A 19,695-nucleotide genomic window follows, 5' to 3' on the forward strand; every position below is an offset into this window, starting at 1 on the left:
AGAGCTAGGCTGGATGAGCTGAAATTAGGGAAATAAGTACAAAGATTCCACTTGAGAGAGCCACGTACAGGAGCTTCACCCCCCTTCAGAATAATTATATCTCGCGATGTTATGGTCAAAAAATAGTTTATCTTATAAAATGATATATTATTGTCTATATCTCTGATGTACAATGCAGTGAGGGTATATAGGTATCTAGAATCTAGATTTCCAGGTTCACAATGTTTGTAAACTTTGCATTTCAAAGTTGCTCCATTGAATTCTTTTACATAAGAAAATAGACAGAATAGACCGAGATAATCAGACAGGTTTCCACGCCGAGCCGCTCGGCAAACACAATAAGGCTTGACTGGCGTTAGAAACACACACGCACACACACACGTCGTATAAAATCCAAGCTCTGGGATGAAATAAACACTTGTTTTGTTTGGTTTAGTTTACTTTAGCGCTTTAATTCTGCAAGTTTCACAGGCTTTAGCATGCCTATCAACCAGATATTATGCGCTGTAGGTATATGTATTTAGCCTACGGCCACTCAGCCTATTGTAATAAGTAACAATGCTAACACTCATAATGCTCCAGACATAATGTAATAAGGTACCTACATTGTATGTTAAACGGCTAAGTATAATTATGTAATAAATATCAACAATTGTCTTTATGTGTACGAAATAACCTGTTCTAGATAAAGTTCAATCAAATAAGTACCTACATTAAAATATTATGTACTAAAAGTATACAGAGAAATATTGCTGAAAAGATATTTCATCCAGAAATCTTTTAATTGGAGAATGTAATTACTTGCGATTGTTTAGAAAGCCCGTGTTTAAGGCGATAGCTATATTAGCTACAGTAAAAACAAATACAAGAAATGAAATGACCTGTAATGCTTATTTATCAATAAATGAATATGAATATGAATATGAATATGAAAAGTTACAGTGCCAATAGCACTAAATTACTCCTAAACAGAAAGTTTGCAATATTAAAGTAAGTCCATTTAACCCTTAATAAGGCGCGAGCCAGTAGGCTAGTTAGAGAAGAAGTTGAAATTGATTTAGGGTAAGTTGATACTCTAGAATATGAAAAATTAAAAAAGGGGGGGTTTTCATGGGGGGAGTACCTTTTTTTTTGGGTGGGAAATAATATCCCTTTGCCCGATTAGGTTTTGTACTTTTAGCCTCAGTTTCATTATTTCCATATACAAGCACTAGCCCGTGGCTTGGTTTGTATTTTTTGTAAAATTATAAAAAAATTAAGTAAACTAAAAAAAAGAGTCTTGTCATATTGTTACTTATATAAAATTTTCTGTTTTGCCTTATTTTATGTAGACCCCTGAAATAAATTTGTAAACTAGAAGATTAAAACAATTAAGAATTACTTATAATAGTGTTTTATTTCGCTTATATATCGAATATTGTTCTAGATTCTAGATCTTCGATCGTTTGCTGAAGTGTATCAGTAGTACCAAATAGAGCTTCAAGACGCTTTTCAATAACAGCCTCTTGATCTTGACGTCCATCCAGCACATCCGCCGGGCTGCTCAAAGGGGATGTTATATAATATGCATCATCGTCAGAGTCTATATCCGACAAATCTGACAGATTTTCTAGCACTTCTTCTATATCTCTCTGCGTTTTCATTACACTTCTTCTCTTACTCATGATTGACAATCCTAATAGGAAAAGAAAAAAATAAGGTTAAGAAAAAAGCGTGCGACAGAGAAAGAAAAGGGGAAACTTGCATGTGCCGTTAAAACGAATAAATAAAAGAAATAAACAGGTGAGATGAATAATAAATGCAAGAGCTTGCCACCAAAAAAAAATGTTCTGAAAACCATCCGCAAAAACATAAAACAAAAATAAATTCAAACGAAGTCGGGTGCAATAGCTAGTAAGCCATAAAAAAAAATCATGACCTTATCAGGCAAGGGGAAATAATTTCCCACCTATAAATTTGCATTTTTTGAGGTTATGGTTTGTTTACATTGCATTGGAAAACACATAAAACAGCTTCAGAATAGATCTTTTACCAGATATAGCAATCAAATTGTACTTACAGGATTTTTTGTAGAACAAAAACTCGTTTTTACTTCGGATCGTCACAAAAATCAACGCTCGTTTACTCGAAATTTTGCCACTGACACTTTGACATTTAAAAAAAAGTCAAGGGTTGCCATGAAGCAAAAAGTGTTGCCAGGAAAAGAAAAAAAAAGTCCAAAAAATTTGTGGTCTCTTTCATTCGTTCACTGCAAATAATTTGTCGATAATATTTTACTTTAAAAATAAAACACCGTGGTGGGAAATAATTTCCCCTTGCCTTATTAAGGGTTAACAGCGTATATTTTTAATAAAAATCTAAATTAAAGTAGTTTAAAAATGTTGGGGTCATTTGGTATCAACATTTTGTAAGTGGAAACATTTCATTGCCCCCAAGTGTATATCGCTATATTGAATGTTTGGTAAGTATAGCTTCATTGTACTAATAAATCAATACTTACCTTCACAAAGTGCTCGCCCAATAACGGAGCCTAATTAATTGAATCTCCAGTAATTATCATCCCGAATCTCATTTTAATTATGAAACAAGAATAATTTTACGCTCCAAATCTTCGAGAAGGAAATAAATAGATAGAATAGTCTTTATTTGTACCCCAAAAAGAAAAAGAAAATTAACAAGTTGTAACTTATTGAGGGTACAGAGTACGAGGCTGTTTTATCACTTACAGCGATTTCTTCCAAAGAACCTTTTATTCATCACAATAGAGATAGGTAATATTAATAAAATAAAAAATAATATGTACAGTTATGTACGTAGGTTACAGTATGAAAGCACAACAATTTTTTTTTAAATTAGAGATAAGTAAATAATGTATTAGCTGTGTAGGTAATAATACATTTACATCAGTGTTTGATTTTAATTAGTGAGGAAATAAACATTTATGGTGTTGTATGTTTGTTTAAATTTTTGGTAAACATAAGGTAGGTATACTTATGTTTTTTTATTACATTAGCAGGTGCCCTGGAGCTACGGAGTGTCATAAAATATTTTCCTGAGGAGTTTCCGGGGCGAAAATGAGTTTTTTTACGATAACTTTTTTCTAGACTAAACGATTTAGGCCTCAACCTTAAATTTCAAAACTGTTAGAAATGGTTTACTGAGCAATTTTACTGCATCAGCATACTTTATATTATTTTATTATGAGGTAAGAAAGAACCACGTTTCACATACGATCATCTAAACACCTTTATTTCAACAAACAATAGAATACCACTACATTAATTTTAATGAAGCTGTACCCAGTATACCCACCCTTTTCTAGTAATTACTCAGTTGTTCAAAAATAATTATTATTACCTAGCCCAAAGAGTCCAATTAGCAATGAGCACGGGCGGTGAAGTGCCATTGGCCACAACACAACCAACTGTGACCTTTCGCTGACATTTCGCACCAGTTTTAGGTCAACACAGAAGATCGGGTGAATTGACAATTTCATTATTTAGACACAGATACATTGAACCACTCGTTTGGTGTTTACCGGTTGTTTTGAATGCAACAATATAATATACAATTTTTTTATTCGGTGGTGTTTAGTACTAAGAATTTTAATAACCTTATCGAGTAGGTACATACGTAGAAACTATGATATGGTGCAATCATACACACGTAATATATATCTCTCTCAAGGACCGCCAGAACACTCTGTTCCGGCCTTCCTCATTCAGCCACTATTTATTACTTGTCTAAGGTCTCTTAACATTAAACTTAAAAAGTATCTATCTACGACACATCATCTAAAGTAGTGGATTTTATCCACAAAGTAACCTAGATTAAACTAGAAAGCTCTGTTGCTAGGTACTAGGGTAACACACGACTAAAGAGGTTCATTAGATTCAAGATAACAAGATCGGGCTGGAAGCTAATTGGCTAAGCCGATGCTGTCTGGACGAAGGTGAATGGTTGGTCACACCGATTTATGATCACGCGCAGCGGAGTTCAATCGCTAATTGGTTGTGTTCTGTAGGGATATAAACATACTCTCTGATTGGTCAGTAGTTATTTGTTCATTACTAATTAATTCTTAAATCAAAATATTGGATGAGATTTCGAAAGACTGGGGATTATCGATCATAACCCCTTTTACAAAAAAGAAGATCTTAAGCTGCGTACACACCGGGCCAACGAACGCCCAACGAACGCCAACGGTTATCCCAACGATGGATATTAACACACATAATACAGGGCAGATTGCAGAAACGAAGGCCAACGAAAAACGTTCGTTGGCGTTCGTTGGCCCGGTGTGTACGCGGCTTTATGATTCTACACAACTTCAGTTGATAACTCTACAACAAACAGTATACCTACAAAGTATTTGCAACTCTACTGTTGAAAAAGATGAGCAAAGCAATCGACAGTAAACAGACTAGAGAACAGACTTGATTTCGAAAATCTACTCTACCACAGACCACAATTCACCATCACACAACCGATTGAGAAATGCACGGGGTAGAATAAAAATCTCTACATTAAAATTTATTTATTTATTTATTTATTTGACGACCAACAAATGATACACTTGTTACATACATCAAGGCTACATAAATAAAATACTTAATAAAGTGTTCACTTAATTATAGGTACTTACAGCTATCTTTATAATGAAGAAACATTTTACTAAGTTAAGTGATAACTACTAACTAATAATAACATTAGTAAACTTTAGGAATAAACAATGAAATTAACAATTTGGGTATTAATAAACAAACAATTTAAGCAACTTAGAAATGGAAATTAAGTGGTGTTAATGTGCTTTTTAAAATTAACTTTGAAGGACCTTAACGCATCGTGAAATATGTCAAATTGTCTTTTAGGTAATGCATTATAGATTTGTTTAATTCTAAACAGAGGAAAGTTACTGCCCAGGTTCGGCTTGCAAGGACGCTGCCTAAATAACTTGTACACGTTGGATCTGGGCAACCTATTGGGGACAGTTATTTCAACACTACTTAATAGCTGAGGGCAGTTGATTCTGTTCCTAAGGAGACCATGCAAGAACGTAAGATCTCATAGTTTTCTCCTGTTCGTGAGTGACATGATCCCGTAATGTTTTAATCGGGCCTCATACATTACATTGCTTTTATCGACTACAGCAAAGCTTTCGACTCTATTCGACATCGAATCGTTGTGGCAGCCATTGTATGAACAGGGTGTAGAGTACTGTAGAGATAGTAAGAGAATTGTAAACCTTGCGAGAAAAGGAGAACCATTTGTAATACATAGAGAAGTCCAACAGGATGACCCAATCTCGCCTAACCTATTTACGGCCCAATTGGAACACATTTTCAGACAATTGAATCGGCTTAAACATAAATGGTGAAGTCCTTAACAACCTGAGATTCTCGGCATTACCCTGACTGTCTGTGTACCCAGAAGGGAAACTGTATACCTATTACTACACTCAAGTACTACCTACTGAAGACGCAGCCTATAAGAGTCTGACAGTACGGCACTGATATTCTTACTCCGTGTATACGCCGGAAGTGTGCGTTTCTCTGATCTGGGCTCGTCTAAAATAGGTTTAGTTAGCTTCATCTTGCTCCTTTACTACGTAGCGGATATTAGTATTAGGGTTTACAGCCCAGTAGGGTCACTCTAGCTCGTTTTATTAAACGTACCGAATGATATAATAACAGTTCTTGTTCGTTCGTTTTTGTCAAGCTAGACTAAGCCTACAGATGTGCGAGAGATTTTCACATCCTACGTCCTTAACGCCGTGTGTGTGTGTACGTATATTGCATATATGTACATTGTACTCGGTTACCAACAAACATACACAATCGATTATCCATACATCAACATTATCTGATACAGAGCACTTATCGGCTTGCTCCAATTATGACGTCACTGATATCGATATCATTGTGTCCACTGATAAATGCTAAGTGTGGTAGTAAAATTGTTACACCGTAAAATGTGACGCCACAGGTTTAGATAAACCGAGGTTTGGATTTCTGATACGGCTACTACACTCGCGAGCAAGGAAAAAGTTGCAGTGACATATGGAATGGTAATGGCAGGCGGAACTTTTTCATGTAGACTTTTCAGTTTGTTATGTAGCTAGTTTGACAAGGTACAATGGTACTTATGCAGCTGACTGTATCTTCCAATTCCTCCATGTCCAAAGAAGAAAATAGAAGACACAACGATACCTAGATGGCCGCTTTCAAAGCCGAATGCAACGTTGTGATTACACTGGGCCTGTGAGTGAGATGAGACCTAAATGTCTCATTCATCGGATGTTTCCTAAAGATTGGATTCAAAAGGCACACTGTGACATAGTGCACCCAATTTCTGATGTCTGATAATTAGTGAGTCCTCGACTAACTTTGTGTCTAGCACTAACGAGGCTCCCGTGTACCTAGTAGTCATAGTATGTCAGTGAATTAAGAAAAAAGGAGAAGTTTGCAATTTGTCTGTGTGTTTTTTTTAATGTACGATGTATGGTGCGCTCTAGAGTTGTTATTTGTGAATGGATATGAATACATTTGTTTTGTATGGTAGGTATAATTAAATATTTCAGCGGTAGAACCGTATGAAGTTAAAGAAAATTAGCGAAAATGATAAGAAAAAGAACTTGATGATGGGGTTTGGTACTCAAAAAAAAATTTTATCATAAGAAAGTGGCTTATAGAAATCATTCCGTAAGTACCTTTTTAATTTGATCCCCAAAATATACCTACCTACAGAAATATACGTTTTAAATAATATCCCTAAAGTCGCAAGCAGCTAATGAACGCGTGAGAAGATCCGCACAAAAGGTAGGTATATTATTATGATCGCGTGAGTCAAAGGAATTAATATGAAAACTGGCGCACCATTTCATCCCTCGACTGTACCGACTGTGTACCTGCTTGGATTTATTCTTGAATAAGCACCACCCTTCAACGCAGTGAAAAAAACATGGCAGCGTAAATGTAGATCTAATTTTGCTTTCATGGTTCAAAATATTGAAACATTGGTTTGCTGTCTAGGATTACTTGGGTATACTCATCCTATTAGTTTAATTCGGAGCAGTGATCTAAAATAACAGATTTTCGGTAAACAGTTTTAAATTGAAATAAAATTTTAATCATGTTAAATTAGACCTTTACCGTAAAACAGTGAATATTAGCGAATACTAGCGAGCGGACCACACTGTCCAATTTCAAACGGTTCCCATACAAGACAAGACATTGTATGTACCTCAACAAAATTCCCCGCTACTGTTGGGCGAAAGTTTCGACATTGATCAATGAAGTTGAGACAAAGACTGGAAAAGTTGGTGCTGTGCCGGGGTGCAGTGAAAGGGTAAAACAAAAGGTAGAAGGTCGCTTTTTATCTTTCATACACAATTTGTTGGTCACGTCACTCGTTCCATTAAAAATTGTACCTATTTATCTACTCGTTACTCGAACGGAATAAAAACTCGCACTTCCTACGCAGATCACTTAGGGCAGATTTTTTAATGGTCAGATGAATGTTATCTAAGGAATAAAATTGGCGCCATCACTCCATCCATTCTCAGATAATTTTTATCTGACTAAGTATTAAAAAATAGGTACGTGTAGAAAAATGTACTTATATGGAAGGTATTGTCACAGATTTTGTGACATAAAGTTACAAGTATATGCTTGTTGCCTCGCCAATTCGAACAATTCCAAGAATATTATAAAAGTTCACCGATTAAATTAATGTTAAAACATTGTTGTTACATAACATTAAAAAAATATTGGGGTAAAAATGAATTTTAGCCCGTTCTCTACCTTCATTAATTACTTTTTAAACTTAAGCCCTCTGTGACCCTATTAATTTATAATGAGCTAACAGGCGCCAAAAGTCAGGCCGGGTTTTAACATCATACGCTGATTAAATTATATTTATTTACACGCTTTATTGTTTACAATTTACCTAGGTACAATAAATAATATGTAGAGATGTGTTACTTAACTAGAAAAGGCATATACAAAGGCGGACTTATCGCCTAAAGGAAATCTCTTCCAGTTTCTGTCTTTTCTTCGCCAAGGGTTAGAAATAATAATACCCATTTAAAAAGTACACACCTATAACATACGAGTATCCGTCCAGCGTGAGGACGCATTTCCTCGGCGCCCCCGACGCGGACCTATGCCTGAGGGTCCTCGGCACCGCGCCCAGCGCCTGCCCCCCGCCGGGGTCACTGTGGCACTTGTGGACCAGCTCCTTGTCAGCACTCACACTCGCCCCGTCGATGGAGCCCTGCCTGCTGCCGTCTAGCAACACTTTGCCGCGCCGCATCATGACACTATTGCATCACGTTACCTCACTGTCACTTCACTGTTGTTTTGTCACTTTAGGTGAAGGTTCTGTCACTTCACTTCGCTGTTGGTGTCACTTTAGGTGACGGTTCTGTCACTTCACTTCACTGTTGTCTTGTCGCCGTGACGGTTCTGTCACTTCACTTCACTGTTGTTTTGTCACTTTAGGTGACAGTTCTGTCGGTTTATAACTAACACGTCACTAAACCAGTTGGTGGACTGATCTTGGGTCTTGACTAGTATTGAGTAAGATATGTTTGCGAAACACTGTTTCGGTTCCGTTTGATTGATATGTCGAGTTAATTGAATTTTCACATGTTGATCAATTATTTTGCTACAGCTTTTTGGATTAATTAATTGATAAAATCTATGAAGTATTGTTTAGAGCAACATTTAAAAAGTTTGGCTGTTAATTTAGAAAATTGTACAAAACGCAACGCAAATTTTATTACTACCGTCACTTTTTTAAATTAAAACCATTTTCCAAATTGAACGTAAACGGTTTTATTTCTGAAAATTGCCTTGCAATATAGTTGATTACCTAACGATAACTACTTTTTTTTATACCTATCTAGGTATATCTGTAAATTTTATTTATAACAATCAAGTAACTATGAATAGTATCCGACATAGGTATCTCACATAACCATACATACATACATAGTGTATTGTATACTAGACAAAAGACGCATAATTACAAAATCCATTCACAGATTGTCACTTAACCCAGTTGTTCTGCAATAAAGTTGGGTTTATTGTCACTATGATCCGGTCGGTTATACAATTATGAATTTTAATTTCTAAGGCCGTTGAGCTCATTTCTCTAATGGCTAATGGTGTACGTAAAGGCAAATGTAAACAAATGAATGATGGTATCTACAATTCCACATAGAATCAAGTTATGTAGGTAGGTAGTTATATAATTATTATGAATGTTGGTATTACGTTGCATTATCAATTATTTATCATACTCATAATATAATAAAGTATGATTAAAATAATATGTTACTTGGAATAATGTTACTAAGTATAATTATGTAAACCATTGAGATTATTAAGGTATCTAAAAATTTAAATTATAATGTCAATGTTTCAGACAAATTACGTTATACTTTGAGATAGTTGCGTGAACTTGTATTAAAACTTGTTTAATCTAAATACCTAAGTTAAGAAAAAAGGTTTCAACATATTTTTAGGATGGAAAATCCCATCTACAAAGAAGGGAATTTGGTTAGAAATTATGATACTTTCATCACAAAGCGTCCCTTATAATAATCAAGGGTCTTAACTTAACACGAGTTTTTCGGCTTTGTCTTGGGTTGAGTAAAAAACATTCTTGTTAGAGAAGTAAAAAATATTTCCCCGAAAATAACCGAATCAGAAATAATACGATCGTTCGTTCGCCCGCGCTCTAACAAGGGTCTCTTTGTACCGACCAACTTGAAAAATAATGAATCCAACAATTCTTTGTTATTCGCTAATTACTCGCGTCCATTTTAGCGCATTTAGTACTTTAACAATTTAATTTATGGCTCTCATTGTTTTTAACCAGTGCCCGCGTGCTTCAAAACGATGCCTCACATTTTTCAAAACGAAACAAACATTAAATAACTGCACAGCCGCGGGGAAATGGCCAGGTGAAAACGCGGAAATCTATTATCACACAAGACGGTTGTTTTTCCGCCATCATTGTTACGCTCGCGGGGTGATCGTAAAACCATTGCGTCATATTGGTCTTGGGGGGGTGGCCCCCCATGGTAAACAGACCGTGATGTCACAGCCAAGCGGCGAGTTTGGCAAATCGCGACATCAACAGGTGGTCCCCAAATTAGATTTGCGAGTTACGCGGCACGTCAACAAACGTCAACTGGCATCACCTGTCAATCACGTTTTTTTTTTAATTTTTTGGTGTGTTTTTTTCCAGCCAGTGGCCCGCGGTGGCTAGGGTGGCTGCGGTTCAGGGCGGCATGGCCACGCGACCGTTCCGCGTGAGAGCCTGCGCGCGACTGCTGTGTGAGGCCGCCACAGGTAGCGGGGCCTGATTCCCAAAATCTCCGGGACCCTGACACCTCCATGTGGAGTGGGTAATTGGTAATGATGGAGCCTTTTCATTGGAACTTTACATGCGTACAAGTTGTGCGTGGAAATGTTTGGTGAGGTAGATCTGTGAAAGGTCTGATAGAGTTGTTTGGAATATGATTATTTTATTCCATTTTCGGTTTGTAGTAAGTATTACTTTGTTTGATAGATAGATTATAGCTATTAAGTATCTACTATTAAATGTTTTAGATGTGTACCTGTTATACAGGGTCGATGCTAAGTCCATGTATTCATTTCAATAGTGGGAGAGGAAGAAATTTTCAGTTGATTTCGAGCCCTATGCAAAAATCTACGTTCAGATGAAGTTTTTTTTTTTTCATTTTAATGGAAGTTTTTAGTCTTTAAATATTTGTATTAAATTAATTCCTCAAATATCATTAAAGAGTAACAATTAGGTACCAGGCAAATGAAACTGTTCAAGCGCTCTTCTTGTTTGAATTATTGTTAAAATAACAATGCGATTGGTTTAACGAGCTTCGTGTTAAAGTACTGCAAATTGTTATTGTTATGTCGCAAAGAACTCAATAATAAGCGCTCATTTGCTCGGCTGAATATTGAATTCCCTCAGAACAATAACTTCTTAGAAACCACCGAAATAATTCTTGTAATTTAATAACAAAGTGAAATTAATGCCATAATAAGCGTTATACAAGTTTAAAATTATACTAGGTAGGTACATGTTGAAAAAAACGTTGTTATGTTTTATGATACCATGTTTGTTTTTTGTCACATGAATATTTTATACAAAACCCCTGTCGATTTATACGATTCCATACTACCGTGTACAAAACCCTGCGTAAAAGTGATTTAAAATACCAACTAAGTAACAGATAAAAAAAAAATTCACGAAAAATAAAACCTAATTTGAAGAAAACCGCTAAAAGTACATAAGAGGCCAGAAACTTTCAGTTGCTGATAAAAACGGCCGTCTATTACTTAGAGGGGCTATTAACTTGGACCTTAAAGAGGGTGGCAAATACTAATAAGTACTTACTATTATTACTGACGACCGAATGGCGTAGTGGTTAGTGGCCCTGACTGCTATGCCGAAGGTCCCGGGTTCGATTCCCGGCTGGGGCAGATATTTGTTTAAAGACAGATATTTGTACTCGGGTCTTGGGTGTTGATATTTATATTTAGTATCTATCTATCTATGTATTTGTGTAGATATATCAGTTGTCCGACACCCATAACACAGGTTCTGCCTAGCTTGGGGTCGGATGGCCGTGTGTGAGATGTCCCCACATATATTTATATTTATTTACTTGCGATTGGCACTTCTGTCCTTTCTCATTCTTTTCACGTGTACTTACAGTTACAGTCGTATTATTCACAGCAAATTGGGGGTAGAAATTGAATCAAAATTTATATACTTATAAAATTGTGTGAAATAAAATTGTCCATAAATAAATAAACAATACTTAAGTAAATTTATAAGGTAGCTAAATGAATATCACATAATTTAGTAAGAAAATCCTGTAACTTAAACGTTAAACTTAACTTTAAACGTTAGCATCAAATATGATAAAACATGGTATAAAACATACCTAGAAGACTCAAATAGTCACAGATACAACTATACCCCCTAAACGTAGAACCTCATTTTTCCTTGTGCCTAACTTTGTTGACTAAAATCTCTCGTTTGTTAATTTTTTTCAATACCTAGGGAGACACCTTTTTTATAATGTTTGTTCGGTGGCAAAGGGCCAAAGTGTAGGGTTGTAAAGTACCTAGGATGTCTATACTTATTAGACGCCTTGAAATTCAGAAAATCAATAATTTCGCATCTTCATGAACATAACTTTTTATATTTACGTAACTATATTCACAACCGCACAGTTCGTCTGAAAAAGATTTATATTCCCTCTAAAGAGAGAAAGGGGGCGTCCACGACAGGAATATTAAATGTCTCCAGAGACTTCGACGTTACATTAGTGACGTCATTTCCCCCATTTTCGCTTCGGTACGTGTAAATTTTATGCATCCTTAGTGTACGATTAGGTTTGGAGTTTTTGTAAAGTGTGGGGCGCCCTCCGGCTAGATGGGGTGGCGACTTGAGAAAGGTGGCCGGTACGGAGCTATATATCGTATCCAGTGGCGTGCTTTGGGAGAACCCTACGTCCAGCAGTTGACAGATAAAAAAACAGCCATAATTGAAAGATGACGCTTTAAGGGTCTGCAATAGGGAATCGAGGGTTGGCATTGTCATAGAATTAGGTAGTAAATGATGCTCTACAGCCTTGAAAAAAATCACACAGGTAGTTGAAGAGTCTAGCTAGGTGCTGAATCATTCGAATTTAAGTAAATGATTATGGATAACTGTAAATTAATTTCAGAATATCAAGAAAAACCAGTCAATCACACTCCCGTATTGTAACAACTGTGTCGTAATTATAAAGAATTTTCATATGATTTTTATCATATTATAAAGTTAAAGGCTTGGACTAGGCGCTAAATACCTTGTTTTTTAATAAACACACACTTATTTTGTGTAAATTAATCCCAAACTTGAGCAATTTTTTTCCCTCAAATCTTCATACAAATATCTATGGCGGCTTTCTGTGTTATAAAATCATAAACACAAGTGACGTTTGACTCAGTTGGCCGCTGGCCTCCAAAGAAGGGTCACGTCGGTTTAGGCAGCACTGACAGCTCGCGATCTTATCGTGTACAGATACAAAATCACTGCACATTGGTTGTCATTGCACTTTTTCAACTTTTATGACACCAACATAATTTGATTTGAAATTGAGGAAGCATAATTCTTCCAGTATATTCAATACATTAAATTAAATTAGATAGTGTGCAATATTCTCGTGATATTACAGTCTCGTAAAGGTCTGATGAGGAGCAGGAATATAGCGAATGGATCTAAGTGATGACAATACGCACGAACATTAGGTTAGGGATCAAAAATACAGTCTCTTGGTGCTGGTTGAGGTATGGTCTCGTGAGGATCTGATCAGGGCAGTAACACGGTGGTGGCTCAATTTTATTTCAAAGATGTTAATAGCTAAAAGCATCGAGTTTGGGCTATTAAGTATGTTTTTCAGAGAGAGAGAAAGAGATTTTGTTTTTCCTCTGGATGTGTTAGGTTTACTGGGTTTACTAAGTTCATTCTGTTAATGGCATCAAGTTGTTATGTGTTCATAAGTAATAATTATTTATTAACAAAATGCTGTTGATTCTCCACGAAAATGTAAAAATAAATAAAAATAAATTCGTAACGTAAAATTGTCTATGACGGAATTTCTTCTATAGACAGTAGCCACAAAAAAAACAAACGATAGATGGCGTGATTTGAAGATAAAGATCCATTTTTTCGACACATAGACAGCAACAACAAAAAAAATACAGATTTAAAGAAAAGAAACACATACTTATACAAAACAACAAAGAAAAAAAAAGGATACACATCAAAATAACTGGAAAAAATATAAGCCCCAATTTACTTGTGTGGGACAGGGAGTACCATAATATTTTTTTTGGGGTACTCCCCATCTATGCGAAATATAAGCTTGATATCTTTACCCGTTTCTGAGAAAAAGGGCGGTGACAGACAGTCAGTCAGACAGACGGACAACAAAGAGATCCTATAACGGTTGCTTTTTTTCTTTTGACGTTCGAAACCCTAAAATTAAGTAAAAATATTATGCTGCCAAAAAATGTACTTACAGGTATTGAAAAAGCGGTATATAAACAAATTATACCAGCAGAGGGTTCACCATTTAGCTGAATGTTACTTAGAAAACGGCCTTGAGTGGCGGTCAAGTTGGTCCCCGCCTGCGATACTTTCCATTAACATTGGGACTCGTTTTCATGTTTTTAGCGTACAGTCAGGTTTTTAGTTTTTTATAATTGTATTTTTTTATTTGTAACTTTTTAGTTGTTTTTATTTTATGAAATTTTACGTCGGTAGGTAGTTCATGATCATTTTTTATTTCAATAATTTTGGTGTTGTTATTTAAATACCTTCAATATGCATATTTTTGTAATGTGAAAATCAAGTCCTTTCATTTGATACCTTACACGGCAAAGTTGAATTATTATTTTTTCGATCATCACGTTATGTCCTCAAGAGGGCGCTATGTACACACGGCAACGTCAAATGGTCGGCAGGGCACACTAACGTAGTGTATGTGTGCACACTAACGTGGTCTATGTGTGCGGTTTATACACCAGTAACAAACCGCACACACACACAACAGCACAAACGAGTTTGCGCGTAGGCAAACGCCCGAACACCAGCTGTGACATAAACATATCAACCGGTCGTGTAATTTAAATAGTTAGTTATAAAATTGATGTGAAGCAAAATTTCAAGACCTGTGTCTATACACTTCGTAGCTCATTGGTAGAATGTTAGACTTATGAAACATAGGTCGTGAGTTCGAGTCCACTATTGGGTATTCTTATTTTACTTAATTCTTTTATTTTACTTACTGTCTGATGATTATTATGATTTAAAACTGCAAATTGAAAATTTTCCTTAATAATATAAACTAGAACTATGTTTTATAACGAAAAAAAAACAAAAAAGTAACATCCTTAAAGTTTAAAAAAAATGGTAATTTTAACGCTTAGTAACTTGTTTCATTTACTTTCTGTGTTGCTTTTATTCGTATGTACTACAATACTATTATTAACCATCTTGAAAGATAAATTAAATGTATTAAAAAAACAAAAAAGGAATCATTAAGGTTCAACGGGATTTGAACCACACCGTCTCGGTTTAAGTCAGTCTTGTATCATACCAACTGAGCCATTCAATCTGTTACAATTCCCGGCAAAATTTTGCTTCATATCATGAATCATTGTCACTGGCACAACTACATGTTTACAATATCCGTGTGTTGGTGCCGAGAACTAAATAATTACGTTGACGTCGACGACGCCGACACACACACACATACACTAAGTTAGTGTGCCCTGCCAACCATTTGACGTTTCCGTGTGTACATTTTAATGGAACGTCACATAGCCTATAGCCATCGCGCCATCAATACGCTTCTAACAATACCTCATACATCAAAATCTATCAAGCCGTTTAGGCTACAGGAGGGAACAAAGAAACAGACAAACATACATATATACATACATACAATCAAAAAACATTACCCTCCTCCTTCGGCAGTCGGGTAAAAAGGAGTAAGACAGGGGGTCATTCTGAACTTTTGCTCTACAAGTTTTGGAAATTAACAAAAAAAAACCTTTTTCATAGAAACTTTGTTGGACATGTGACTTTTTACCATGGAAAACGAATATTTTTTTTCGCGAATTTGCAAATCTCGTAGAACAAAAGTTGTTCAGAATGACCCCTTGAGTCATCCCCTTTTGGCTTAGTATAGCCCTTTTGCGACACTATGTATTTACTTTGCTTTGTCGTCGGGGTTCAGTTGGCTGGAGGATGCCCGAAACTTATTATCTACACTTTAATACTTTTAGTTACCTTTCTACAAGTAAATACCACATTTGTTTGAGAAAGCTAATCGGGTTCCGAGTATAGAGTAAAGTGGCACCCCTATTAATTTCTACTCTTTCCTGGTGCCTACCAGTGTAAGTAAGAATTATACTTACTTACCCTAAAATCACCCAAAATGTACTTGAAGATAATTGTCAATAAAGTTGGCGAGTAAAAGTTTATCGACCCACTGTGCAAACTTACATGTGTGCGTGTCACTGCGTGTGCTGTGTGAAGAGCATTGAAAACCCAAAATTGGCGCGGCACGTCACCCTGTACGGGCCCTTAAGGCCCTGTCTTTCTTTGCAGATCCCGGCTGAGACGAACGTGTAATCATTTATTTTTTGGCCGTTAGGTACTCTTATACTCGTAGTATTCAATGTGTTACAGAATTGCGAAAAAAAATTCGCGGTGCGGACAGGGCCTAACAACACTGGTCGTATGCAAGTTCAACAGTGTATGTGTGTCCATTCGGACCAAGGCTCACTGCAGAATTGCCGGTTCAGTTTGCACAATCGATTGAAACTGTAAAACCTGAAGCAAACAGGCTATGAAGGGCCATTGTGGCCGTGAACTTAGCCGACATTGAACACTGCACCTTTATTCTGTAAAACTAAAGCATCTATCACTATCACGATGATTTTGGCAAGAACTGTCTAATTAGGTGAATTCAAGGAGTATTCGCACAGCTATATCGTCTCAGTCTCCGCGGCACGGGTCGGTTATGGAAGGATACGCGTTACACCAATCACCGCCGTATTTATCAGGACCCGTACGAAGAAGTGAAGATAAAGAACTCGGTTAGAACGAGACAACGATCGCAGGTTTTCATAGAGCTTAATAATCACATTCACAAGACATAGCTACTCCTAAGCAATCAATGACAAAGTGATAGGGATAGAATGGAAAATCGACAATAACCCCTAAGTCTCCGGAAGTTAGGTGGGTTGAAAACGTTATTGTTTCATTCCGTCACTGGGTTGTTTTTAAGTCGTAATTTAAACGTTTTTCATTTCATATAACCTTAAATTAATTCTTATTTATTAAGTTACTGTAATTATTTACCAAAAAATATATAATTTGTTTAATGTTTTGTTTGTAGGTGTATCTAAATAACGCGTACGTATGTATTTATCTATAGAATGTATATTCTATTCATCGTAGCCCAATAATTACGTTGATCTACGATGTTGAAAGGTTTTCCTTCCGCGTAAATAAATGGGCTAGCCTCCCTTACTACGTAAGTACTTATATTATATGGATAAGCTCAGGCAGTTTCACATAACAGCAAAGACGTATATATACATATATATATATATATATATATATACATCACGAATAATAACAAGTTATTATACGACATAATAACAAGTTATTTTTGATAAGTATGTACAAAATGGCAATAGGCCCGCCCCCTATTACATGGGACTAACATAACTGGCGAAAAGTGGGTGCAGAAATGCACATCTGCCTACCCCGCAAGGGAGTACATTTAGTACAAGGTGTGAGTGTTTGTTTATTTTTTTATGTGCATAAGTAAGGCGAATTAAAATGTTACACTGAAACTGGCTTATAGAAAAACCTTTTTACAGGACAAAGGTTAAATTTCTAGTTCAGTTTATTGGAGATCTTAAGCCTAGTTATTACTCTAGTATTCCCACCCATAAAGCGCGCTGAAAATCTAGATTCTGAATTTTCAGGACGTTTTCAGTTCTTTTTGCCATTCCTCTTATACTCAGGTACTAAGTGCGATATACCATCGCGTGACTAAGGAGCGTTTAGAGGCGGTCCGGCAATTTGTTTTATCGAAACACAAGATAAAGTTTGTTTGTAACAGCGGAGCCTTTTCTGGTCAGGCTGAATGGTAAAAAAAATACTTACTGTACTTAAATAGGTAGGTAAGTATATGTAAGAGTTAGGAATTGAATAAAGTACTTATACTAGCGTAACATCACTTAGCGTTTTTTACATATATACTTCTACATTCGAGGTAAGTACTGAGTATATATGGTACATAGGTACCTAGGTTCTAAAAATTGAAATTAGCATGAAGACGGCGTGAAATGTGGAAGAAAAACGCTTAATTTATTTTTAAACATTTTCTTTACATTGGTGGCGTTAGTTGGCTTTTCACTTCATCTGAAGATGTCAACTGTAACTTTAAAAGTGTAGTGAGATATCTGAACTTAATTATAATGACGACTTGAATAGTATGAAAGTTTCCGACAAGCTTCTCGCACCGGTTTGCTGAAGTACTTTGACTTTCCTTTAAGAATTTCTTCCATTGGTAAAACATGTCTTCTAGGGAAAATAATAATGTTAAAATTACCTAGGTATAACTTTACAAGTAAACTAATTTTGGCGTTATTTTTATAGCTAAGTACAATTTTCAAGTACATTATCATATCAATACATAAGTTTTGTAAAGCTTTTATAATATTGGATACAAAATCGTGCAGGGTACACGTCTAAATCTAAATTCATGTTTTATGAATTTATTTCAGCTGTAAATTCCCTATAATGCTATGATTTACGTCTGTGTTGCAATAAAGCCTGAATATTTACGGTGACGTTTCACAGCCTGACACTGAAACGCGACTCGTAAATTTCAGCAAACACCCGCACCGCGACTTAACCGCAACATGGAAATTCTACATCCACATTCACCAGCCATAAACTGTACGGTCAACAACACAGTAGTAACTGTATAGAGTGTGAAAAAGTTGCACTCGCCGTTCAAATGTATTTTTTAAGAAACAAGAAACGTAGCATTCCTATGTTATATATTTCTGTGGTATTAATCCATTTATCTCACTGTACTAACAAATCATGTTCAACTTACCTATAGTGTAAGTGGCGCCATCTATTTGAAACGTAGCGCTCTTGCACTTCTTGAAAACCTTCCCGCTCACCACCTGGCGCATGGCACTGTCATGCGTCGCCGGGTTCGAAGAAACGCCGCGCCTCGCCACCGCGGCGCTAGCGTCGAATCTGTTCCTCAACTCGTCAAACGACAAGTCGCAGTGCAGATCCGGCGACTCGTCGTCCACTTGCCCGCACTCACTGCCCTTGCCATCGATACCGGCCGGTTTTTCACTCATTTTTCCGATCACTTTCGTACGTTTACACTCTGACACTGTTTACAGTTCACCGAGTCTACATGTCTTTTCACTGACACCACTTCACTGCAATCATGAATGGACCTATTTAGTTTGTAAGAGCTTGATAGAGTAATGCAATTATATGGCTTTTATTGACACCGTATCGTAGGTTTAACCTCAATTAGGTTACGGTTTCTGTTTAAAATGCGTCTGTGCGAACCGAGATCAAAGTTCCGAGTGAGTTGAATAGTTCGAATGTTTAGAAAACGATTGATAGTTCTAAATTTAAAGTTTTCGCTCGTACTTGTAACTGAAAGTTGTTTATATTTTGCTGTTGAAACAGAACTTGTAACCCGTTTCTGGGAAAACGTACGTCTTTGGTAGGATCACAGACCTAATTATATCTAGACAGTGCCTTTGCAAATAATATTTGTTATAAATTTTATTATTTATTTTATTATACATATTTATATCCTCCTTTTTTAGAAGTCGCTTGGCAGTCAGGTTTCTTAACTAACATCAAATAAACTCCTAACGAGATAAAACTACCTCTACCGCACCTTACTTTCTTTTAAAGATTTTGTTTAGATTAAGACAAAAAATGTAGTGTGTCACATACAAAATCAATGCAAAAATCTATCCGCATTTTTTTACCGTCAAACCTTTATAGTCGAATTGCCAGTTTCAATAACTATCTTTC

The 19,695-nt window shown here is 36.2% G+C and overlaps 1 protein-coding gene across 2 annotated transcripts in view; it reads right to left on the reverse strand.

The window, feature by feature from the left end:
* The window catches only part of LOC105386650 (dual specificity calcium/calmodulin-dependent 3',5'-cyclic nucleotide phosphodiesterase 1A), a 146,433-nt gene extending 127,037 nt beyond the window's left edge, over positions 1–19,396 (reverse strand). Inside the window, exon 1 of one of the 2 annotated variants that reach the window (XM_048630297.1) lies at positions 18,737–19,396. In XM_048630297.1, the coding sequence (XP_048486254.1) occupies positions 18,737–18,995 (259 nt within the window). In that variant the 5' untranslated portion in view covers positions 18,996–19,396. The remainder of the gene's footprint in view (positions 1–18,736) is intronic. The other variant, XM_048630299.1, reaches the window with a different exon arrangement.
* Positions 19,397–19,695: the final 299 nt, after the last annotated feature.

This window comes from Plutella xylostella, chromosome 4, assembly GCF_932276165.1.
Source record: "Plutella xylostella chromosome 4, ilPluXylo3.1, whole genome shotgun sequence".
In the NCBI taxonomy this organism is placed as follows: Eukaryota; Metazoa; Arthropoda; class Insecta; order Lepidoptera; family Plutellidae; genus Plutella; species Plutella xylostella.